Source organism: Pinus tabuliformis, chromosome 4_2 (genome assembly GCF_031772625.1).
Source record: "Pinus tabuliformis cultivar Carrire ecotype Pingquan chromosome 4_2, CPIR1, whole genome shotgun sequence".
NCBI lineage: Eukaryota > Viridiplantae > Streptophyta > Pinopsida > Pinales > Pinaceae > Pinus > Pinus tabuliformis.
Genome location: NC_142304.1, coordinates 627822622 through 627843120, shown reverse-complemented (window position 1 = coordinate 627843120; position 20499 = coordinate 627822622). Strand labels below are relative to the sequence as shown.

Here is a 20499-nt window from a genome sequence, read left to right as displayed (position 1 = left end):
CGTATATCCTGCCTTTCACCAGAAAGTATTCCTAGGCCATCTGAGGCAACACAAATTTTGGCTTTACCGCAAGCCACAGTTTGGTTCAAGGGTTACTAGGCCATGTGTTCTATCATTTTAGAGATCCACCTCACTCATATTCAAATCCATCCAGCAATCCAATGCAACCAAAACATGAGGACCCCATCACACCATGGCTATTTGGAAATGGCAAGGCCAGGCTAAAAACATTGTTACACCTAGCAAAACCCATGCCATAATAGCAAAAGAACCACATGCAATACCATGCATGTCAAATTTAGCAAGGAAAACACACATGCAAAGTGATACCTCGAGAGAACCATGATGTAGTTGCTTGATCATGTTCTTCCTTGCTTGCTCCTTCCTTCTTCTTACCTTCTTTTCCTTTCTTGATCCCATGCATAACCATAGAAAAAGCTTCAGCCAAGAGGTTACACTGACTAAGATCTTTCCAACTGATCCTCAAAATCATTTTTATGAATGAGGCCTCTATTTTCTTCATTTTCTATTATTTTCCTTCAATTTTCTCCTCACATGTAATGTGTGACCTTTCACCTTCCTTTTCTCCTACTTTCCATTATTTTTATAAATAAATGCCTCATGCCTTTCCGAATCCTTTGTTATTGCCTTTGCTAGTTTCCTTAGCCATAAACAACCAAATGAACACCCCCTAGAATGTCCTCCCCAACATTCAGCTTAGAATATGTGTCCCATCATCTGTGGTCTTATATATTTTTACATGAGTTTTTTTAACCAGGGTTTTTACATTCATAAAGGGTTGAATGTGAATGGAAGGGGGCATAGTATTCTTATTAATATTTAAGGTGAGAAGTGTAAGACAATAGATGGAACCACACCAAGGAAATATGTGAGACGATAATGCTAATTTTTCATTTAAGAATAAATTATGGACCAAAAACCATTCAAGGTGTGTAGTTATATGCCTTGGCTCAAGTCTACATTTTTTCAAAGTGAATTTTCATTTTAATGGCCTGATATCAATCAATTCTAAGGAGAAGATGACATCTTCCATTTTTTCCTTGGAAGTATCTATTAGAATGGACTCCCCTTTCTTTTCCCAAGGATGTAGAGTAGTATTAAATTTATCACCCCCACAATAAGAAAAAAGAAATTGGGCCTCATATTTGAATTGTTAAGGCTATTATGCAAATACCAATAGTCATTCTTCTCTTGACAAGATATAGATATACAAATATTTATTATAGTGTAACACTTACCAATGGTGATATGGAAAAAAACTAGAAGAAATCAAATGCTACATGATATGATATTGGATTAATTCAAACAATGAGGAGAGAGAAAGGGTGCAAAGGCCCTCTGAGGCTCCTTTGAAACTGACTTCTTTTGATTCACTTATTTTCCAAATTATTTTAACCCTTTAGAGCATTTCATGTCCCTCTAACATTATCTCCTAAAAAAGGAGGATATAAGGTTTTTCTTCCTTCATCAAATCATGAAAATTTGATATTTTCCTTTGTCTTCCCAATCCCTCAAAACTCCAAGAGATCACCTTCATTACTTACTAAAAGATTTATGAGCTCCTCCCTATGGAGGAAATCAACACGCTTGGTTCCTTGGGAACATGGTACCTCTCTTGTAGATGCTCTCTATAGTGGATTGGGTACCCAATACCTATCTTTATCCACTTTCTTTGTTCTCAATGCACTGTAGTCTCCAAGGATTAGTCACTTGAACAGTCTCGATGGTTCCATGATAGAGTAATCCCAAATGAGATGGATGTTTGTTGTCCCAACCATTGTCACCACCTTTCAAAACAGGGTAAGTGCATGTGGGCTATGATAAAGTTTTTTTGTTGTCTATAGTTCTAGGTTCAGCTATACAGGGAAGGCCTATTGCATGGGTGTAACTTTTCACTAAGTGAGCATCCTTTAAAAAAAAAATCACGTTTACAAAAGATTTTTCAGCGAAAATCACATGAAATATCATTTGCCGACGCGTTTCGAACCAACCAGTGTGTTTCATCGTCAGGACAAGTTGAAGAAACAGATCCAGCTTAGCATGTTAAATAGACCGAGCAGAGCCTCCAACGGCTAATTTGACCAACCGCTAATATTGACTATTGGACCGGGATCAAAACTTTTTTAATAATAAAAAAAGAGATAAGTTATACAGGGACCAATCCCTTAATAAATAAATAATTTAAATTAGTAATAATAGTTAGTTACAAGTTATTAATAAATAGTTAAAAATTATGGGTTAATTATTATTTAAAAGGAAATTAGTTGCAAAGGACCTCTCCTATGAATAAATTAAATGTGAATACAAGTTAAAAAAAATAAAAAAAAATAAATAAAAATAAAAATAAAAATAAAAATAAATAAATAAATAATAATAATAATAATAAATAACAATAAAATAAATAAAATAAATAAATACAAATACAAAAAAATAAAAATAATAATAATAATAATAATAATAATAATAATAATAATAATAATAATAATAATAAAATAAATAACAATAAAAATAAATAATAAATAAATAAAAACAAAAGGATAAGAAAAAATATAAAAATAGAAACTTAACATACAAGAAAAAAAAAAAAAAAAGAGGAAAATGATGAAGGAGGCGGAAAAATGACTAAGAAAGGAGTGCTGGGACCCAACACCTACTGATTTTCCAGCCATCTTCTCTATTGAGATTGTTAGGCCTCTTTTCAATCTCAATAGAGAAGATGGTTGGAAAATCAGTAGGTGTTGGGTCCCAACACTCCTTTCTTAGTCATTTTTCCGCCTCCTTCATCCCTTTCCTCTTTTTTTTTCTTTTTTTTTTCCTTGTATGTTAAGTTTCTAATTTTATATTTTTCTTATCTTTTGTTTTTATTTATTTATTTATTATTTATTTTTATTGTTATTTATTTTATTATTTTTATTTTTATTTTTATTTTTTTGTATTTGTATTTATTTTTTTATTTTATTGTTATTTATTATTATTATTATTATTATTATTATTTATTATTTTATTTATTTATTTATTTATTTTATTATTATTATTATTATTATTCATTTATTTTATTTTTATTTTTATTTATTTGTTTATTTATTTATTTTTATTTATTTATTTACTTTTATTTTTATTTTTATTTTTATTTATTTTTATTTTTATTTATTTATTTATTTATTTTCTTTTATTTATTTATTTATTTTTATTTTTATTTTATTTTTATTTTTATTTTTTTTTATTTTATTTATTTATTCTTTTAACTTGTATTCACATTTAATTTATTCATAGGAGAGGTCCTTTGCAACTAATTTCCTTTTAAATAATAATTAACCTATAATATTTAACTATTTATTAATAACTTGTAACTAACTATTATTACTAATTTAAATTATTTATTTATTAAGGGATTGGTCCCCTGTATAACTTATCTCCTTTTTTATTATTAAAAAAGTTTTGATCCCCATCCAATAGTCAATATTAGCCGTTGGTCAAATTAGTCGTTGGAGGCTCTGCTTGGTCTATTTAACATGCTAAGCTGGATCTATTTCTTCAAGTTGTCCTGACGATGAACCACACTGGTTGGTTCGAAACGCGTCGGCAAATGATATTTCATGTGATTGTCGCCGAAAAATCTTTTGTAAACTTGATATGGATCACAGAAGCCTCAACTCTACAAAAAAAATCACATTAACTAAAAATTTTGATATAACTTAAATTTATCCTTTAAAGCATGATATTATTTAAATATTTAGATATGGTGTAATTGTCCTTTACAGTAAACTATGTAACACTTTAATGAATTTTTCTCTGTAATATATATATATATATTTTTCTTAACTTTGAAGCACTTTATAAGTTCACATGATATGTATTTAGCAAAATAATAACAATATAATTCATTTTTCAAATTCAATATCTATTTAAATTTTTTTAAATATATAATAATTTTATATATTTTTATGAGGAGGTTATATATATATATATATATATTAATTTTTAAAAGAAATAATAAAAATAAAATTCAACATATTCAAGTTTACAATTTAATGATTTTTTATTAAATTGCAATGTTTTTTAAAACCATATAAATTGTAGATTATTTGATATATAATAAAAATATAAAATAAAATTATTTCTATAAATTAAAATTAACAAATATTTTTATTATTTATTTCAAGGAATTAATAATTAAATTAGTTTCCAGTAACTATCATAAATTCTAAATCTCTTTTTGTTATAAATATAAATTAATAACACAATTATTTTTCATGAAACTAAATCCAAAAATTAAATAAACATATGTTATATATAGTATTCATGTTTAGTACCTACCTTTTATGTAAAAATTAATCGATAACTTGGTTAGATTAATTTAAATATTATAAAGTTTAAAGCTTCCAAAACCATGTATATCTAAAATATGCTACATATTAATCATAAGCATCAATTTAAAATAACTTTATATTAATATCATATTTATATCTCTTAAAATTAAATTATTATTATTATTACATAAAAAAATTACAAATAATTTATAAACATATAAATTTGAATCTTTCTCTCCAACCAACCCAAATACAACCTTTATCAATGTAATTAGGCTTTAGCAAATTAACAAAAATATTATATATGTCGTTATGCATTCATTCATTATATATGTAATTACACTCCTACCTACGAGCCCTTTAACCTGCCAAGAGATAACCTGCCAAGCCATCGAACCAATCTAAATAGCTGTGACGCCCCTCGTGAGATGTGATATTGGTAAATTAGTAAGTCTAGCTGTGAGATAAACTCTGTTTGGTGAAATATAAAAAGTCTGGTTGGGATCAGATGGCAGAAAGATAGTAAGAGAATGCTATGTCCGGTAGTGATCGGATGGCATGTTGGTGAGGAAGAAAATTCCTACACTCGCTATGTCTGGTTAGGACCAGATAGCGAAATCTGGCATGGCCAGTGAGATTGCAGACGAGAGGATCTGCTAATGTGCTTGGGGGTGGAAGATCGAGGAGGACCTTCCTACGGACGGGTGGACGACAAGCATTACACACAGGTTTGCCTGTTATACAGGTAAGGATTACTGTGCTTAATAACTATGAAATTTGCAATATGGTTATGTGTGTGCGCATAGATTAGTGAAGAGAATGCTATTCGTTTTCTTGACTAAGGAAAAAAAAAGAAACAAAAACAGAAAACTGTTCTTATGCATTCGGCAGAGACCGATTCTATATATATAAATGCAAGCATTGAGCGTGTAAGTAAATCGAAATTCTGTAACACCGGCAGCAGAATAAACATTTAACAGAAACGAAAGCCAGTAACCCTACTCTGTATTCTCATGCAGATGACATTTAGAGAGAGTCGAATCATAAGCAGATTAACAGTTTCTTTATTGCATTATAGCAGCATTTAACAATGGAAAGTTCAATAATATTCAGAATAACGAACAGGCCGAGCGCATGTCGGCGAACCATAATATAAGCTCAGGTAGAACAAATTACTCCTGTCATTATACAAGAAAAATAATTGAGTAAATACACTAGCGGTATATAAAGATGATCACAGACTGAGGAATGTCTATACCGTGAAAACGAAAACGGAAAGAGAACCATAACATTTTTGCATGCACACGGTAAGTGCCAGATCCGGCTCCCAAGAGTCACCGCCGCTGGCGGAAGCGAATGCTTAGCCGGCAGGGCTCTATGGCCGAACTAAAACAATATAAGACCATCATGCAACAAACATTACATTTGTAAGAAATTGAAAGGAGATTCAAATACAATCTGAATGCATAATAAAGCCGAACTGTAGGCGAGAATACCCATATACAATCTGAAAGCATAATAAAGCCGAACTGTAGGTGAGAATACCCTACGAACGGTTCTATACAGAACTCGGGCTATACCCAGCTAAAATATCTGCACATAGTGGGTCTGGAACAAAACAGTAAGAGATTATATTATAAATACGGTGGCAACAATGCCCCAAAACATTGTTTACGAACTGTGCATGACCCAGAAACCCAAAAGAACTCATTTATACAGTTAAGCCAGCAAACAGCGCTTGGCGGGGCTTCGACATAAGTCAGATAACAAAACAAAAACTGTTGCTATTAGCCACATAAATTTAGAAACGAAAAATCATGTAACATCGCAGCAAGAAGCCCGGGTTATAAGTCGCAGGGATCAAATGCTAGAGCATAAGCCTCGGCATCACTGTTCCAGAGGAACTATAGCTCAGAAAATGCCTGGAAAGTAAAGAACCATCAAAACGCAGGTCATATGGTTATGTCCGATTCTTACCTTTGTAGAGGGACGGTGGAGGAAGGAACCCGACTTCCACGGTGCCGACTGGTCGCCGAAGCATCTCCCTAACACAATAATGTAAAGGGTCAGAACCTGCTCGATACTGTGAATACCATAAATCAACAATAAAAACCGAGAACAGTAAACAAATCCGCAGGCATGGGTTGCCTTGGTAATCGAGGGTAAAGAAGAGTAAGTAAATAACCATCAAATATACCTGAGACGGGTGGATCGACCACAGCATACCCTAGGATTCTTCGCACTGAGGAGGGATTCCGGAATTGCCAGAGAGCCTCGGCACCCCGGGCGGCATACATCAGCTCAGGATGAAAACAATAACGAGCATGTATGAAGAACACTTTTAAATACTTCAATGCAAACTCTGCCCCGTGCCATAGCCTCAACCCTCGATCGAGGAGAACCTCTAACCATCGTTCGATCAGCGAGAAAGAATCGGGAAAAGCCCTGAGCGTGAAAGGGCAGAGCCCGAGAAGTTTTTACTCACGGCACATGGAGCTTGGAGCACGCCACAACACATGGCTCTTTGCTGAATGACCGTTGATCAAGCCAGATGTATGGCGTTCAGTGACAGAGCGCCGGAATCGGGCAGAGCAACACCACATCAGCGCCTCGAAGATGCAACTTAGTACGCTGCTTGGTAAATGCCATAAATGAACCATTTATGAGGGAGGACGTAACACTGTACCAGGATGTGTATTGGAATTGTTTCCATATCGCCGCATGTAAATATTTATGTGTGTAAACATTACTAAAAACCCGAATGCGACATAAGATAACCCATGCATGATTATGAATCAAATATAACCCATGCAATATATAATAAAGTGAAGTTTGATACGTAATGTGCATCAGGGTTGAAACATTGTATATGTATATTAGATTGCTCATGTTAGGACGAAACTATAATATATGTTCCAGAGGTACGTGGGGACTCCTTCCATTGCACATGTATATGCATATTGTAAGCTGGTAAGAAATGATAAAAAAAAATTACTTTTGTAACGGAGTGTGACAAATTGGTATCAGAGCCCGGTTACAACACTGTGACCTCGGGTAAACTTTAAAGAAAAACAGTAATGCATAAATAGTGTCATGACAACCAAACTAAGAGTATACTGAAGTATATAATCACAGCTGTTGAATTAGTTAATCTTGTACAGGTTGCAGGATGAGACGAACCAGTAGCGCTCCTCACCGGAACGTGGGACAACCAGAGAATGTAGCTCATCCTCAGGGAAATCCTGAGTTATGGGTACAACTGGGGGCAGAAGGCCGCAATACTGATTCGGCTATATTGAGGACAGTCCAGGAGCTGAAGGACGAAATGGCCCGTTTGCGGGAAGACAATGCAAGATTAAACATGGAACAGGAGAGGATTCTGAAAAGTTTATCAGATAAACAACATCATCAACAGTCCCATCCTAGACCTGAACAGACATGGGTAACAGATGAACAGAGCTATCATACAGAACCAGAGGATGCAGAGGAAAGAGCCGAGACGCGAGGAGAGAAGTCTGTTAATGCTTCCGAATATCAAACTCCAAAAAGACCGCGAATGGAATTACAGGGTGAGTTTCGGAAGATTAAGCCACCTCAGTTTGATGGGGAGTCAGAAGAAGCTGCGGAAGCATGGCTGATCAATATGAATAAGTATTTCCAAGTGTACGAGTATGATCACCATCTTAAGGCTCGGCTGGCTATATTCCAGCTGCAGGCCAAAGCCACATTATGGTGGGAAGAGGTCAAGATGGTGTGGGGGGTGAGTGAGCAGGACGTGACTTGGGAGGCCTTTCAAAAGTATTTTAAGGAAAAATACCTGACAGAACGCTTCTATGACGAAAAAGCACGAGAATTCCACGATCTACGGCTGGGACAGCAGACCATAGATGAGTTTGTAACCAAATTTACGTCTCTGCTCCGTTATGTTCCGTACATTCGAGAGGAGAAGGCTAAGGTGCAGCGGTTTGTAAGCAGCCTACCTCTGGCAATGCGAGAAAGAATCGAGTTTGATAATCCGAAGATGATGGACGAAGCCATTCGAAAGGCTAGACTCTGTTACCAGCAGGGCAAGCAAAAAGGAGAAGGTTTTGGGAAGCGATGGGCAGACAAGAAGAGCAGTAGAGTGGTTGCGGGAAATAAGGGAGCTCGCAACAGCTTCCACAAAGGATTTTCGAAAGGAACCGGCACTAAAAACCCATCCAGGGGTCAGATCAGATTTAAGCCACCTGCTGAGTCTAAATACAGTGAACAGCAGGTTAGAACGGATAATGAAGGTGCAGCAAGGCCACCAGTTCAGTGCTGGGGTTGTGGTGGACCCCATTATATTAAGAATTGTCCTCATCGGAAGGAAAGTGACCAGTTGTCCCAGATTTATGAAGCTTCTACCGTGGGAGACGTGGCCAGATCCATGCCCAGAATCAATGCAGCACTTGAGGATCGACAAGCTGACTACCAGCCAACCATGATTGAGTTTGAAGGTAAGCTCTATGATCGAACTGTTTCTATTTTAGTAGACCCAGGAGCTACTTTAAGCTATGTAAGCCCCAAAGTTGTAGAAAGCTGCAAGTTGCAAACTATTAAGTTTAAAAATCCTTGGTTAGTACAGCTGGCCACGGGGGCCAAAAGACGAGTGCTGACGAAGGTCAGCAACTGTCCATTACGATTAGCTGGTCAGACAATAACAACAGAACTGAATGTACTCCCTCTCGGATCTTATGATGTGCTGATAGGAATGGATTGGCTGGAAAAGCGATGGTCTGTAATTAATTGTAAAACAAAAACCATATCATACCGAGATGAACTGGGATTGGAAAAAGAAATTCAAGGCATCCAAAAACCGGTGCAGATCCGGCCAATTACGGCCTCACAGCTAGTTAAAAGTGTGCGGAAGAAATGTCAAATATATGCAATTCAGGTGGGGTACGCTGGGTCTGAGAATAAAATTACGACAGTGGAAAATATTCCGGTGGTGCGAGACTTTGCTGACGTATTTCCAGAAGAAATTCCAGGGCTGCCGCCCAAGCGGGATTTGGATTTTACCATCGAATTGGTACCCGGTGCAGCCCCAGTATCCCGTGCACCCTACCGGATGAGTGTGCCGGAATTAACTGAGTTAAAGATGCAGCTGCAAGAGTTGCTGGATAAGAAGTATATCCGCCCCAGTGTATCTCCTTGGGGGGCTCCTGTGCTGTTTGTTAGGAAAAAGGATGGAACTCTTCGTATGTGCATAGATTACAGGCAGCTGAACAAACTGACAGTTAAAAATAAGTATCCACTACCCCGCATTGATGAGCTGTTCGATCAGGTGAAGGGGGCGACAATCTTTTCCAAGATTGACCTGAGATCGGGCTATCATCAAATCAGAATAAAGGATGAGGACATAGCTAAAACTGCTTTCCGTACTCGTTATGGACACTACGAGTTTGTGGTACTGCCTTTTGGGTTGACTAATGCACCTGCGACATTTATGTGTTTGATGAATAGTGTATTTCATCAATACTTAGACAAGTTTGTGTTAATCTTTATTGATGATATACTTATATATTCCCGGAATATTAAAGAGCATGAGGAGCACCTCAGAATAGTGTTACAGACGCTACGGGAGCATCAGCTATATGGCAAATTAAATAAATGTGATTTTTATAAAGAACAGATTCAATACTTGGGACACATCATTTCAAAAGAAGGTATAGCGGTGGACCCCGAAAAGATCAAAACCATAATGGAATGGCCAACACCCAAAGACGTAGCAGATATTCGATCCTTCATGGGGTTGGCTGGTTATTACCGACGGTTCGTAGAAGGTTTTTCCAAGGTTGCATACCCTATCACCTCTTTGCAAAAGAAGGGGAAAGTGTTCAAGTGGACAGCAGATTGTCAACGGAGCTTTGAGCAGCTCAAATACCTGCTCACCACTGCACTTGTGCTGAATGTTGCAGACCCAGAGAAGGAATATGTAGTTTGCACAGATGCAAGTAAAGAGGGCGTAGGTGGGGTGCTAATGCCGGAAGGTAAGGTGATCGTATATGAATCCCGAAAATTAAAAGAGCATGAACAAAAGTATTCCGCCTATGATCTGGAATTAACCGCGGTGGTTCACGCACTGAAAATGTGGCACCATTATTTGGTGGGAAGAAAATTTTTGCTGATGACTGATCACCATAGTTTGACTAGCTACTTTAGTCAACCAACCTTAAATGCGAGACAAGAAAGATGGGTGGAATTTTTGGGGGGTTTCGATTTTGAAATTAAGCATTTAAAAGGAAAAGAAAATAGGGTAGCTGATGCACTGAGTCGAAAAGTGCACTGTCTTTATGAAATCGGTATTAGTAAGGGACAGTCCACCCTTGATAAAGAACTTGAAAGGGCTTCTGCTCAAGACCAAATTTATCTACGAAAGAAATAGCTGGTGCAAGATAAAAATACCCACATAGTACAACAAGGGTACACCTTGAATGCAGCCGGAATTTTGTGCTACAAAAAGAGGGTTTATGTACCCAATCAAAGTGGTATTAAAGAAAAGATTCTGGATGAATATCATAAAAGTCCTTATGCGGGACATCCGGGTTACCAAAAATTGATTACCTCGCTTCGGAAAGAGTACCACTGGCCAGGCATGAAGAGGGATGTGGTGGAGTATCTGGCGCGATGCTTAGAGTGCCAGCAGGTTAAGATTGAGCATCAGCACCCTGCGGGTTTGCTACAGCCACTACCTATACCAGAATGGAAATGGGAGACCATTACCATGGATTTTATAACGGGATTGCCAAAATCCAAGAAGAACAATGACTCTATAATGGTTGTTGTAGACAAACTCAGTAAGTCAGCTCACTTTATACCGGTTCAATCCACCTATCGGGCGGCTCAAATCGCCAACATTTTTATGCAGAATGTGTTTAAACTCCATGGACTGCCAAAAACAATAATATCCGATCGTGATGTGAAATTCACCTCAGTCTTTTGGCGAACCTTGTTTGAAGGTCTGGGGACCCAACTGAACTTCAGCACCGCTTATCATCCGCAGACTGACGGGCAGACTGAGCGGGTGAACCAGGTGGTGGAAGATATGTTGAGATCTTACGTGATGCAACAACCCACTCGATGGGAAGAGTATTTACATCTGGTGGAATTTGCCTATAACAATGGATACCATGCATCCTTAAGGATGAGTCCATTCGAAGTGCTTTATGGCCGGAAATGTCGTACACCATCCAGTTGGTGCGGACCAGAGGACAAACTCTTGTTGGGTCCTGAGATGTTGGAGGAGATGGAAGTTATGGTCAAAAGGGTTCGAGCTAATTTGAAAATAGCTCAGGACAGACAGAAAAATTTTGCAGATCGGAAGAGGACATTTAAAGAATATCAGGTTGGTGAGCACGTGTATGTCAGAATCCGGGCTAGGAAAAGTACCCTTCAATGGAATGCTTGCGCCAAGCTGGCACCACGCTTCTGTGGGCCTTTCCAGATTTTGGCGCGAGTAGGGCCAGTAGCTTATCAGCTAGCCCTACCTAGCCATATCCGGGTTCATAATGTCTTCCATGTATCAGTTTTAAAAAAATATGTCTATGACCCTAGGCACATAATAAGTTGGCAAGATATTCAGGTGAGAAAAGGCTGTTAATAGATGTAAACTAAAATATGATGCTAGTAAGCAGCTAAACTGAATACTGTGTGTTTCAGGTGGAACCGTAAGGAGAGTTCATGGTCGAGCCAGTGAACATATTAGATCAGAGAAGAATCGAGCTGCGGAAAAGGACTATCCACCAGGTTAAAGTGCAGTGGCAGCACTTTGGGCCTGACGAGGCCAGCTGGGAGGATGAACAGAGCATGAGGAAGGCTTATCCCAAGCTATTTTTGGCTGAACAGCAACATCGGGACGATGTAGAACTTCAGGAGGGGGAGATGTGACGCCCCTCGTGAGATGTGATATTGGTAAATTAGTAAGTTTAGCTGTGAGATAAACTCTGTTTGGTGAAATATAAAAACTCTGTTGATTAGTATTGTTAACCAATATGTTAATTAATTGTGTTATCATTTATTTAATCTGGATACATGATTAATTATGGCCAATCACTGTGAAGGTGGTTAAAAAATAAAAAAAACCCTAACTACCTTCAAGAGGCAGTTGAGACCTCTGGAGGAAAAAGGGAAAAATGCCAAGTCTGGTTGGGATCAGATGGCAGAAAGATAGTAAGAGAATGCTATGTCCGGTAGTGATCGGATGGCATGTTGGTGAGGAAGAAAATTCCTACACTCGCTATGTCTGGTTAGGACCAGATAGCGAAATCTGGCATGGCCAGTGAGATTGCAGACGAGAGGATCTGCTAATGTGTTTGGGGGTGGAAGATCGAGGAGGACCTTCCTACGGACGGGTGGACGACAAGCATTACACACAGGTTTTCCTGTTATACAGGTAAGGATTACTGTGCTTAATAACTATGAAATTTGCAATATGGTTATGTGTGTGCGCATAGATTAGTGAAGAGAATGCTATTCGTTTTCTTGACTAAGGAAAAAAAAAGAAACAAAAACAGAAAATTGTTCTTATGCATTCGGCAGAGACCGATTCTATATATATAAATGCAAGCATTGAGCATGTAAGTATATCGAAATTCTGTAACACCGGCAGCAGAACAAACATTTAACAAAAACGAAAGCAAGTAACCCTACTCTGTATTCTCATGCAGATGACATTTAGAGAGAGTTGAATCATAAGCAGATTAACAGTTTCTTTATTGCATTATAGCAACATTTAAAAATGGAAAGTTCAATAATATTCAGAATAACGAACAGGCCGAGCGCATGTCGGCGAACCATAATATAAGCTCAGGTAGAACAAATTACTCCTGTCATTATACAAGAAAAATAATTGAGTAAATACACTAGCGGTATATAAAGATGATCACAGACTGAGGAATGTCTATACCGTGAAAACGAAAACGGAAAGAGAACCATAACATTTTTGCATGCACACGGTAAGTGCCAGATCCGGCTCCCAAGAGTCACCGCCGCTGGCGGAAGCGAATGCTTAGCCGGCAGGGCTCTATGGCCGAACTAAAACAATATAAGACCATCATGCAACAAACATTACATTTGTAAGAAATTGAAAGGAGATTCAAATACAATCTGAATGCATAATAAAGCCGAACTGTAGGCGAGAATACCCATATACAATCTGAAAGCATAATAAAGCTGAACTGTAGGTGAGAATACCCTACGAACGGTTCTATATAGAACTCGGGCTATACCCAGCTAAAATACCTGCACATAGTGGGTCTGGAAAAAAACAGTAAGAGATTATATTATAAAGACGGTGGCAACAAAGCCTCGAAACATTGTTACGAACTGTGCATGACCCAGAAACCAAAAGAACTCATTTATACAGTTAAGCCAGCAAACAGCGCTTGGCGGGGCTTCGACATAAGTCAGATAACAAAACAAAAACTGTTGCTATTAGCCGCATAAATTTAGAAACAAAAAATCATGTAACATCGCAGCAAGAAGCCCTGGTTATAAGTCACAGGGACCGAATGCTAGAGCATAAGCCTCGGCATCCCTGTTCCAGAGGAACTATAGCTCAGAAAATGCCCGGAAAGTAAAGAACCATCAAAACGCAGGTCATATGGTTCTGTCCGATTCTTACCTGTAGAGGGACGGTGGAGGAAGGAACCCGACTTCCACGGTGTCGGCTGGTCGCCGAAGCATCTCCCTAACACAATAATGTAAAGGGTCAGAACCTGCTCGATACTGTGAATACCATAAATCAACAATAAAAACCGAGAACTGTAAACAAATCTGGAGGCATGGGTCGCCTTGGTAATCGAGGGTAAAGAAGAGTAAGTAAATAACCATCAAATATACCTGAGACGGGTGGATCGACCGCAGCATACCCTGGGATTCTTCGCACTGAGGAGGGATTCCGGAATTGCCAGAGAGCCTCGGCACCCCGGGCGGCATACAGCAGCTCAGGATGAAAACAATAACGAGCATGTATGAAGAACACTTTTAAATACTTCAATGCAAACTCTGCCCCGTGGCATAGCCTCAACCCTCGATCGAGGAGAACCTCTAACCATCGTTCGATCAGCGAGAAAGAACCGGGAAAAGCCCTGAGCGCGAAAGGGCAGAGCCCGAGGAGTTTGTACTCACGGCACATGGAGCTTGGAGCACGCCACAGCACATGGCTCTTTGCTGAATGACCGTTGATCAAGCCAGATGGATGGCGTTCAGTGACAGAGCGCCGGAATCAGGCAGAGCAACACCACATCAGCGCCTCGGAGATGCAGCTCAGTACGCTGCTTGGTAAATGCCATAAATGAACCGTTTATGAGGGAGGACGTAACACTGTACCAGGATGTGTATTGGAATTGTTTCCATATCGCCGCATGTAAATATTTATGTGTGTAAACATTACTAAAACCCGAATGCGACATAAGATAACCCATGCATGATTATGAATCAAATATAACCCATGCAATATATAATAAAGTGAAGTTTGATACGTAATGTGCATCAGGGTTGAAACATTGTATATGTATATTAGATTGCTCATGTTAGGACGAAACTATAATTACGCCGTAAGGCGTTCCCCTCTGAAATCAACCTCCCAAAATGTCTTCGTGTCGTAATCGTAGCCCTTAGATCTAGTGTTAGACGATGGGAGAAAAATGAGCCGTTGATTAAGAGGTTAAAGTTTAGGGTTTAGAGGGTGTTGAGGGAGCCGCGGCGGACCTGCAGAGGCGGACCTGCATGCGGTTGTTGAGGGGGCGGCGGACTTGCAGAGGCAGACCTGCATGAGGGCCGCGTAGTCGTGCGTTGCCAGCGTGTCCGGGGCAGTTCTTCAGCAGTTTTCAAGAATAGTATTTGGCTGTGGGGTAAATGGAAGGAAAATCGCGAAGAAGGTACAGTTTGCGATGTGGAAGTGGGATCAGTTTGCGTCAGTTGGATTACTGTAGCAAATCCTGGTTACAATTCTCAGTCCAGTATCGTCCCTGCAATGCAACAGGACCCTAAGCAGCTAAAGCTATTATCTTGTTCTTCACATGCTAATTGGCGGCTGAGCGACTGGTGTCTGCTTCCTGCATCAGAAAAGAGGATGCCAAAAGTTAGGGATAATATTGTTGATGGGGTACTAACTGTGAGCAACAAATGGACTAAGGTCGATGTGATATGGCAAGATGGAACAAGGAGTTGCGGTGTAGATTCTAGAACTCTGATTCCCATTTATGATCTTGGGGATCATGACTTCTTTCCTGAACAGTATGTATTGAAGGGGTATTCGGATGTTAGAGCCAGACGAGTAGGAGTTGTAAAGAATGTGGATTGGAAGGAGCGCAGAGCAAGAGTAAGGTGGCTCATGTCTGTGGATTGTCCAGGAGATAAAGGCAAATTTGATGGCGAGGAGATGGTAAGTGTGTATGAGCTAGCTCAGCATACAGCTTACAACACCTTAATTGGGGGCATCGTTAGTCTCTCTTCGGTCTCAGAGGAAACAGAAGTGCCTGGCATAGTCAATCAGTTGGTTGTCCAGACAGACTGTAAGGATGAAACAAGAACCAAAAATGTTGTTGAGACTACAAACCAGAAAACTCGGAAAGGAAAACAGAAGGCAGAGCTCGACAATAGTCTTGAAGAATCCAATATATCCTGGTTTGGGAATGTCATAGGTCGTAAGGATGGAGACATTGAGGTAGCATGGGTAGATGGAATGGTGTCAAAGGTATGCTATTTTGCTATTTTTTTGCTTGATTACAGTAGACTATTGAAAAAGGAAATATTTTTCATTATGTCTTTTAAGTACTATGTTTTATTTGAGGAATTGATCATGTTTTATTTATTTCCACTAGAATGGTCTGTCGGCTTTAGCAGATCACAATGCTCTGGCTATCACGGAATGAATCCGAATTTGTATGACGATGGGAAAGTTTGTCTGAGTCTTTTAAACACATGGATGGGCAAAGCTGATGAACTCTGGAACCCATCATTATCAAACGTTCTACAAGTCCTTGTTTCCATTCAAGGACTAGTACTAAATGACAACCCTTATTTTAATGAACCCTCATTTGTGAGAGAGATTGGTTCAGCTGAATGGGAGAAGAACTCTCTAACATACAAAGAAAACTCCTTTCTCCTATCATGCAAGTCAATGTTGTACATACTACGCAAGCCCCCAAAGGTAGAATCTGGAGAGATTTTCGTTTCTAATTATCTTGTTTAACCCTTTTTTTTTCTGAATCATTTTGAATCCATTGATTGTGGTGTGTGCAGCATTTTGAAATGTTAGTTAAAGAGCATTTTAAAAAACGCGGTCATTATATTCTCCGTGCCTGTGATGCTTATCTGAAAGGGGCTCCAGTTGGATCGCTTTCAGAAGATTGTACGTTGCCACCCAATGTTGGAGCAGAGTCTCAGACTCAGAATAGTAGTTCTGTTGGGTTCAAGCTTATGTTGATTAAAACTGTTCCCAAACTTATTTCAGCCTTCATGAAGTTGGAGTAGATTGCCAAGAATTTCAGCAGACAATAGCCAAAGAATCCAAGGGACTCTGAGAATTATAGATGTGTGGTTATTTCTTTCAAATGATTTACATGGCGTTCAAGAGCTTATGTACAGTTGCAGAAGGTTTTAGATTGTGGATTATATTATAGATTTACCACATTCTTGCTTATCTTATGTTTATGTTTAAATGTGATTACATATTTATTGCAACGTGATTTTGGGAAAACGGATTGATTTGGTAATTTCTGTTACATGTTTAGCATTTTGCTCTCTCCTGTATGCATTTTAAGTAACTGTTTAGATATTTGTTTAGTTGGTATAAGTATTATAAATAATTAATTTTTACGCCGTTGTATGAGCTAGCTCAGCATACAGCTTACAACACCTTAATTGGGGGCATCGTTAGTCTCTCTTCGGTCTCAGAGGAAACAGAAGTGCCTGGCATAGTCAATCAGTTGGTTGTCCAGACAGACTGTAAGGATGAAACAAGAACCAAAAATGTTGTTGAGACTACAAACCAGAAAACTCGGAAAGGAAAACAGAAGGCAGAGCTCGACAATAGTCTTGAAGAATCCAATATATCCTGGTTTGGGAATGTCATAGGTCGTAAGGATGGAGACATTGAGGTAGCATGGGCAGATGGAATGGTGTCAAAGGTATGCTATTTTGCTATTTTTTTGCTTGATTACAGTAGACTATTGAAAAAGGAAATATTTTTCATTATGTCTTTTAAGTACTATGTTTTATTTGAGGAATTGATCATGTTTTATTTATTTCCACTAGAATTGTCTGCCGGCTTTAGCAGATCACAATGCTCTGGCTATCACGGAATGAACAGTATCAGTTCACTTTGATTCACTAAAGGTTACTTATTTTTTTTTGTTATCTAGGTTGGACCTCACCAAATATTGGCAATTGGTAAGCATGAACGTGATGCTGAACAAGATAAAGATGTTAAAGTTGATCCTGGAAACTTAAAAATTGCTGATTTTCCTTTAGTTAAGTGGATAGCCAATAAATTTGATGTGAAACTGGCAAAGGAGGAAGATACAGTAGTTCATAACTGGTCCCGAAGTAATTGGCATGAGCCAGGTCACTTCAAACATTTTGATAGTGTAAAGAACCCTCTGGATCACTTCTATGTGAAAGAAACAGGCCAGGTACATTTATCTAAGGCCATCTTTTTCTCATCCTTCTTTGTAAATTTTGTTGCCAAAAGCAATGTTCTTTTTCATGGTGGATTATGATTGAAATTTTTGCATAGGCTAGCTTAATGGCATGTTTTTTTCATTCTTCTGTGATTTTTGTTTCCAAAAGCAATGTTTTTTTTCATGGTAGAGTATGATGGAAATTTTTGAACCTCTTCTTGCAGGCTACTAATATGAAGCAGAAATGGATAAAGAAAGTTCAGCAAGAATGGAACATTCATGAAAAAAATTTACCAGGTTTGTTAAATGGAAGTCATGATATTTACACAGACTGTTAGGGAATAGTTTATCTGGACACTTAGTTATGTTTCCTTCCTTTTTCCGTTCTGTTACTTTCCCTTTTATTGCTTCCAGTGATCCTAGGAATTGCTTTCTCACTCACCCACTGTATTCGCACTAACATTTTAACTTTCTAGGGTTCTCTTTACTTTTTATCCACGAGTGAAAAGTTATCCAGTGCCATGTATTTGAACATTTTCTTCCATTGATCATAATTGATGTCTTTAATGTAGTAGAAAGTTACAACCCAACAACTGTATGCATTCAGGAGGGAAATAGTACATTTCTTGTAACCCAACTGTTCATGTGGATACAGTGTACTCATGGGCAAACAGTATCTCATGGGCAAACAGTATTTCAAGCCCTTTATTCCCTTGGTTGTTAAAATGAAGGTTGTTCTAATTATATCATATATAAACTCTGCATTGATTGGACAGATACAATTTTTGTGAGAATCTATGAAGATAGGATGGATTTGCTCAGGGCTGTGATTGTTGGAGCAGCTGGCACTCCATATCAGGATGGGCTTTTCTTCTTTGATATTCATTTTCCATCCAAGTATCCTGATGTACCACCTGTAAGCACTTAATTGCAACTGTTTGATTTGAAAGTGAATTTGAGATCTCGTGGTTTCTTTTATGATGAAAATTGTCATTTCGCTTTATGTTGGCTTTCAAATTTGCAGCAAGCTTACTACCATTCTGGTGGACTAAGGTTGAATCCGAATTTGTATGACGATGGGAAAGTTTGTCTGAGTCTTTTAAACACATGGATGGGCAAAGCTGATGAACTCTGGAACCCATCATTATCAAACGTTCTACAAGTCCTTGTTTCCATTCAAGGACTAGTACTAAATGACAACCCTTATTTTAATGAACCCTCATTTGTGAGAGAGATTGGTTCAGCTGAATGGGAGAAGAACTCTCTAACATACAAAGAAAACTCCTTTCTCCTATCATGCAAGTCAATGTTGTACATACTACGCAAGCCCCCAAAGGTAGAATCTGGAGAGATTTTCGTTTCTAATTATCTTGTTTAACCCTTTTTTTTTTTCTGAATCATTTTGAATCCATTGATTGTGGTGTGTGCAGCATTTTGAAATGTTAGTTAAAGAGCATTTTAAAAAACGCGGTCATTATATTCTCCGTGCCTGTGATGCTTATCTGAAAGGGGCTCCAGTTGGATCGCTTTCAGAAGATTGTACGTTGCCACCCAATGTTGGATCAGAGTCTCAGACTCAGAATAGTAGTTCTGTTGGGTTCAAGCTTATGTTGATTAAAACTATTCCCAAACTTATTTCAGCCTTCATGAAGTTGGAGTAGATTGCCAAGAATTTTAGCAGACAATAGCCAAAGAATCCAAGGGACTCTGAGAATTATAGATGTGTGGTTATTTCTTTCAAATGATTTACATGGCGTTCAAGAGCTTATGTACAGTTTCAGAAGGTTTTAGATTGTGGATTATATTATAGATTTACCACATTCTTGCTTATCTTATGTTTATGTTTAAATGTGATTACATATTTATTACAACGTGATTTTGGGAAAACGGATTGATTTGGTAATTTTTGTTACATGTTTAGCATTTTGCTCTCTCCTGTATGCATTTTAAGTAACTGTTTAGATATTTTTTTAGTTGGTATAAGTATTATAAATAATTAATTTTTACGCCGTAAGGCGTTTCTCTCTGAAATAAACTCTCCAAACTGCTGTCGTGTCAAAATATGTGCCATTCGATTTCGTTGTTAGACGTTAGACGATCGAGTAATCCTTAACCGTTGATTTGAATTACGCAATGCCAGGCGCCACGCTCCATACGAACCGTCAACCGTCTTTCAACAAGATACGTTGGGGTGAGCACAGACGAGAAGGAGGCGCCTGGGGAGGCGAGACATCGTGGTGGTGTGGAGGGAGAGACATTAGTATTCGCGGAACCACAAAATCGATGGCCACGCTCAGCCAAATAATCAAGCAAGACCGTTATCCCGTCTGGCTTGCCGATGCGCTGATTCTTTCAGCCGTTGCATACAGCGACAATCCTCGGCAGGAACTTGAAACACTGAATACCACATTCGGCTTGCCGGAAACGGCGATCTATGAATTTCTGGAAGAAGACAAGCTGCGAAAAGAAGGCTTCGAGATCGGCCGAAAGCAGGTTCTTCTGGTCGTTAAAAGCCTGGCCAA

At 38.4% G+C, this 20499-nt stretch overlaps 1 protein-coding gene and 1 pseudogene across 1 annotated transcript; both read left to right on the top strand.

Annotated features, from left to right (window-relative positions):
• Positions 1-7173: 7173 nt before the first annotated feature.
• On the top strand, positions 7174-12103 carry LOC149170907 (uncharacterized). The gene is made up of 8 exons (XM_089425770.1): positions 7174-7252; positions 7359-7385; positions 7493-7992; positions 8104-9027; positions 9178-9550; positions 10019-10458; positions 10816-11149; positions 12012-12103. Exons 1-8 carry the CDS (start codon positions 7174-7176, stop codon positions 12101-12103), a joined length of 2769 nt encoding a protein of 922 aa, XP_089281896.1.
• Positions 12104-14550: 2447 nt separating this feature from the next.
• Positions 14551-19655, top strand: LOC149170906 (putative ubiquitin-conjugating enzyme E2 23; annotated as a pseudogene).
• Positions 19656-20499: the final 844 nt, after the last annotated feature.